Here is a 6,223-nt window from a genome sequence, read left to right as displayed (position 1 = left end):
ATCTGCATGCGAGAGGCCCACATCTTGTCGAATACAGCGATACGGTGATTTTTTCGATCTCCTCGTCAACGCCCAGGCAAAAGCCCTTCAGTTGATTGAATCGTCCGTTCCCGGGGCCCAGGCAGACAAATTTGCATCTGATCGGCATGGCAGTGGAAGTGGCGGCATGGAAACTGTCCACCCGATGGAGGCTGCGCTCGGTGGCAGCTGGCAAGCAGTAACCCTTGCCCCAATTGGACTGGGGCCTGGGGCGAATGCTCGACCAAGCCCGGCCCGAGCCTCAGTCAAGGAGTTGGACATCAGTTCATGAAGACCGGAACGTCCTTTAGACATGCAGTCTGCTTAACCAATTTAAAATTTAGTAATTGTTTTTATTTATTTACCAAAAAAATTTCATGGAATTTCGGAATATTACGTATGTCAAAATTTGTTAAAAATGTATTATATTTTTCGTCGAAAAATTATAAATAATGCCAAGGCACACTAGATCCAGAAAAAACTAACAAAAATTTGTGGGGGATTTAGTTTACAAAAAACAAAAAAAAAAACATTTATCTATGTAAAAAAGTATTCCACATGGAAAATCATCTTCCAAAAAGCCCCAACCGAATTTAGTATCTATTTAGAAGCTGCCTCCGACAGGACTTCATCCGAAATGTCTCGCGCAGGACATAGAGGCGATATTCGAGTTATTGATTTGAGGGGAGACAGCGGCGACGAAGCAGAGGAATGCAGCAATGCCGTATTGTGCCCCATATGCTACGAGCACCTGCCCAACGAGGGTCCAGTGGCCACCATCTGCGGACACCTGTTCTGCTTCAAGGGCCTGAGGAATTGGGTGAGGATCAGCTCTGCATTTCCCCTGTGCCGATAAACGATAAACGAGCAGGCCTTGGACGCCCCAACTGGCATTTAGTGTCGGAAATTATATCAAACCGAATTTCCATTCAATAGAAATTGTAGAACAAACTTGTAGAATTTTGTAACCAGAATATCACCCGAAAATGCCATCGATTACTGGTACTAACGCCTTAGATGGGACCATGCAGATAATTGACTTGACGGGCGAAGACGATGGCAAGAAAGATGGCCAGGAAGCGCCCCAAAGGCGCCGTCCAACCCAGAAGAGCATTCGCGGTGCCCGTTGTTGTCTTTGCTGCAAATTCCTGAAGAATGCGTCGCCAATGGTAGCCACCTGTGGACATCTCTTCTGTTCGAACTGCTTGCTGGGACTAATGGAAACTGTTTCGCAGTGTTCCTTTTGCGGGCAAGACCTGGACGAGGAGTCCATTTTTCCAATATATCCCAAGTACAAGGATTAATTATGTACTACCGCATCATTGTAACATTAAGAGTTGTATTAAAGATTGTAGATGATTGCATGACCGGCCCAAAAGCTGTTCGTAGGGCGCCCTCTGTCTAAAGACTTGCTTTTCGGTCCCAAAATTCCAACAACAAATACTCAATCTTTGGCGACGTGCTGAATCCCAAAGCCCTCTTACTCCATCAATTACCGTAGCTCAAGTGTCGTTGAATGAAGCCATTATAATACGGGGCTTCGAGGGAGAGCAGGAGGTGTCCAAAGCTGCACAAAATAGTTACCTCCAGACACTCGAAGCAGTCACAACTTTGGCAGCGCATAATCTACCCACTTACAAGCCATACAAATACTAAGGAAAAAAAAAAACCAAAGAAGTTAGAGCCAAACCGCCCAACAAATTGTCTAGATGAAGTGCACTTTCCCAGGGAGAGGGAGAGGGAGAGCCCAGGCGACGTCGTTTTCCAACTGCCCGTAAAAGTAGACTACAAAATATGCTTAAATATGCATTATGCTCTTATGGACGAAACGCCGAAAACACGAGGCACAGAGCAGGGCCAGAACAGGGCCAGAACTCGACTCAAACTCGACTCGATTGCATGTAATGGCACTTAAGCTTACAACCCAGGTGCGTCTCTCTCTCTCTCTCTCTGTGTGTGTGTGTGTGTGGGTGGCACAGGTGCAAATGTAAATGCATCAAATCCGAATTGGACCAGAGCGTACCGGGTCCGGGTCCTGGTCCAGGGAAACCCGCTGGTCCTCGACTTGAAACACAACCCAGACGATGAAGCCTTGCAAAAAGCGTCGTACTACGGATAAAAAGCATTTTCACACACACAGATGCAGATGCAGATGCAGAACCAGATAAAGATACGGATACATACGCATTTCTGTATTGCTGCTGTTGTAGTTTTTTTCTACTATTATGCCTTGCCACATGCCCCCAATGCTTTGAGAGCAAAACACAAAAAATTGAGTAAGAAAAAAAAAGCGAGAACCCATTGAAGGTCCACTCCGACCCTTCAGACACTCCAAAAACACACCCAACCTTTGCTCCAGACACTCCCCCCCGCCCACACATTTGAATTTGAATGTACATTGAAATTGATATTGCAACAAAGAGGCGATTACTGCAACTGGAAACCCAGTTATTGCCACTGCAATTGCCGCATGTCCACGGACCACGGACCACGACCACGACATGTGATTAGCACCAGTGTCGCGTGGAAAACTGTGAAAATTCGAGGCTCAAATTGAAACTTGAATGGGAAAAGTCGAGCATAAAAATTCCAGGGAATATACAGAGGAGCAGGTCGGCGGTACTCTATCGCTACCGATTCAGTCATCCGAGGCTGAGTCAGAGGCCGAGTGGGGATCCCCAGTAGCCCATGCCATGTCCTTGCAATTAAACCCGATTCGACGGCTGTTGGCAATGCCTTCTTCGCCGACTAGATATACCAGGACGTCCAGCGACATGGCGTACATCATCCATTTCCATCGATATACTCGTATTTTATGAGGATTCGTTGCTGGAATCTCGGCACCGAAAAGCAAGTCTTTAGACAGCGGTCGCCCTACGAACAGCTTTTTGGCCGGTCATGCAATGATCTACAATCTTTAATACAACTCTTAATGTTACAATGATGCGGTAGTACATAATTAATCCTTGTACTTGGGATATATTGGAAAAATGGACTCCTCGTCAAGGTCTTGCCCGCAAAAGGAACACTGCGAATCATTTTCCATCAATCCCAGCAAGCAGTTCGAACAGAAGACATGTCCACAGGTGGCTACCATTGACGACGCATTCTTCAGGTATTTGCAGCAAAGACAACAACGGGCACCGCGAGTGCTCTTCTGGGCTGGACGGCGCCTTTGGGGCGCTTCCTGGCCATCTTTCTTGCCATCGTCGTCGCCCGTCAAGTCAATTATCTGCATGGTCCCATCTAAGGCGTTAGTACCAGTAATCGATGCCATTTTCGGGTGATATTCTGGTTACAAAATTCTACAAGTTTATTCTACAATTTCTATTGAATGGAAATTCGGTTTGATATAATTTCCGACACTAAATGCCAGTCGGGGCGTCCAAGGCCTGCTCGTTTATCGTTTATCGGCACAGGGGATATGCAGAGCTGATCCTCACCCAATTCCTCAGGCACTTGAAGCAGAACAGGTGTCCGCAGATGGTGGCCACTGGACCCTCGTTCGTGCAGGTGCTCGTAGCATATGGGGCACAATACGGCATTGCTGCATTCCTCTGCTTCGTCGCCGCTGTCTCCCGTCAAATCAATAACTGGAATATCGCCTCTATGTCCTGCGCGAGACATTTCGGATGAAGTCCTGTCGGAAGCAGCTTCTAAATAGATACTAAATTCGGTTGTGGCTTTTTGGAAGATGATTTCCTATGTTCTGACACTAAAGCCCAATGAAAATGTTTTCAATGTTTAACAAAGATAGGAATCGGAGAGAAAGATACTTAAGTCAATAAATATTTCTAAAAAATATGTATACATTATTTGGCACGCCTCCAACGCCACTGCCACTGCCACCGCCCCTAAGCCCCAAAATCGAGCACGGCCTTCACTCGGTTTGCGTTTGCGTTAACGTTTTGTTATTTTAAGGCATTCCGTTGTGCCGTATGTAATATTTACCTTAACAGTTGTGAAAGTTTGCCAACATGTTGAGCATATTGCGTTTTGTACACACAACTGTACCCCTCTGTCGGGTGCTCTCTATCTAACTGTTTACCCGGGCGCATGGCGTGGCGTGTTTGCCTTTTGAAAACGGCCCAAAAACCCCAACCGACCATTTCCGCAGCCAAATGCAATTTTTGGTGCAACATTTTTTGGGTTGCGTACAATTTTTGGGCCTAATTGAAAGCTTGGGAATTTTAAGGGGATTTTCAGAATACTATTTAAAAAGTTAATCATTAAATAATCCCAAAGAATTCTGTGTACCATAAATCACTTTGTTGACCGTCTTCGGGGACGAAAGCAATCTCCTGAACCGAACCCGGGCGACGGCACTCCATTATTCCCAGCGAGTACTCGCAGCACACACACATACACACATAACCTCCACTAAATCGTTTTGGACACTTTAACTATCCGCTGGGATGAGCCCCCAAAACGAAACGAAAGCAAAGGAAAGGAAAGAAAGTGAAGTCATGCGCTTAGGGGCTGCTGCTAGCTGCTGGTCTACGGATGGGTGGTCAACGAGAACGTCGACAATTCCACGTTTCCAATTCTCCGATTCTAGTATTCCATATGTTTGCACAGACAATTCGTGTGCGGCGTGTGCGGCATGTGCGTGGGGCATGGGGCATGGGGCATGGGGCTGGGTTGTCCAACGTATTACGATACTCTGGAAACTGAAACTGGTAGTTTTTTTGATACCACCAGCTAACACAGCTTTATTTTGAGGGCTAAAAGCCTTTGGAATACCTATTAGTTGAGTTTTAAAGTTCTAAAGTGGAGTAAAATTATTCAAAATTAGCTCCGAAATTAAGAGAATAATAAATGGGAAATTTGATGATTTTTTTCTTCCGATTTAGATGATTTTTGGTATATAGATGGAAAATATCGTTATATATGAGGGCTTGAAAAATAATTCTTAGATTTTAAAAAATTGTGGATACCCCACAGAGAAATCTAAGGGATAATCCGGATAACTAAGGTCCATACAGGCCCAAAAGATGAGCAATCTCCTAGATCTTAAGGTTCTTGGGATCTTTTTCCCATTTCTTCCTGTTACATATATCCCCTTCTGGCATGCCACTATTTTACAGGGTATCGAAAAGAGTGAGAAGAACAAGCATAGAGATGGCTGCTATTTTCATTTGTCCGGAACGTGTTTGGAAAATTAAAAGTTTCACCCAGTGAAACACAGAAAGAGACAGGACACAGAGAGGGCGAGGGAGAGGGAGATAGAAAATGAAAGTGGAACCAACTTTTCCTTTGGTGGTGGCGGGGGGGGTGTGCGGGTTACGTTGCAGAAATAAATAAATATATATTTCGCCCTCACCCCCCCGCTCCCAACTCCTCCCCTTCTCTAAATGCAATTCCCATTGTAGTATTGTTTTGTTTATCATAAACAATAAAACTTATTTTGACAAGTTTTTTGAAAAATGAAACCAACTCAAGAAAGAGACAGGGAGAGAGAGGGAGAGGGAGGGAGAGAGCAACTTGAAGTTGCTATTCTCTTTATTAGTCGGTTTCGTTCTCTCTGCCTTGCCTTTCCAGGGTATGGACTGTGCTTCTGTCTGTCTGTCCAGCCATAAAACTTTCATAATTTGCATGACATGCATTGTGTTTGTGTGTGTGTGTGTGTGTGTGTGGCACCATCTGCCGTCGCCGTTTGTCATAATGGGTAGCGTTAGCCTGTCCAAAAACAACTCCAAAGTGCCCCCATTCCGTTCCGTGATTAATTTTGCAACGTGCGGCAAGCAGCAACCAGCCACCAGCAGCTGCTCAACCTCCAAAAAAAAGAAAAAACAGAAAAACAAAAACCAAAAACTAATATTTAAGTCATTTTTTGTTATGTTTAAGTATCTATTTTGTGTTTTTTTTTTTAAGCGGAATGGCAGGTGGCTTCCACTCAACTATTTACTGGTTCTACTTTACGTTCAAGTTCTTCTAATGTTTGTTCTAATAAAGGTCCCCCCTAACACCTAATAATATTTACCCCTTTTTGCCTTTAAATTTCTTCGCCCTTTCCTCAATGTTTTGTGTATTTAATCGATTTGAAGCACATTCCCGAACCATTGAAAACATTTATGTAATTAACATGGAAGGATTTTTTTTTCTAATTGCAGTTGAAATTACAGTTTGGAGTCGACTCTATCATGCCCAGTAATCGGCTTGCCTCCCAAAAGTATGCAACACTTTAAACGTGTGAGAAAGCCAG

The 6,223-nt window shown here is 44.5% G+C and overlaps 1 protein-coding gene across 1 annotated transcript; it reads left to right on the top strand.

The window, feature by feature from the left end:
• The first annotated feature begins 655 nt into the window (after window positions 1-655).
• On the top strand, window positions 656-1,322 carry LOC6593354. Its single transcript, XM_002018784.2, has 2 exons — window positions 656-838; window positions 1,050-1,322. Exons 1-2 carry the CDS (start codon window positions 656-658, stop codon window positions 1,320-1,322), a joined length of 456 nt encoding a protein of 151 aa, XP_002018820.2.
• Window positions 1,323-6,223: the final 4,901 nt, after the last annotated feature.

This window comes from Drosophila persimilis, unplaced genomic scaffold (genome assembly GCF_003286085.1).
Source record: "Drosophila persimilis strain 14011-0111.01,24,50 unplaced genomic scaffold, DperRS2 tig00000124-arrow-pilon, whole genome shotgun sequence".
Taxonomy (NCBI): domain Eukaryota; kingdom Metazoa; phylum Arthropoda; class Insecta; order Diptera; family Drosophilidae; genus Drosophila; species Drosophila persimilis.
Note: the sequence above shows the minus strand (reverse complement) of the source record. Positions and strands in the feature narration are given on the sequence as shown.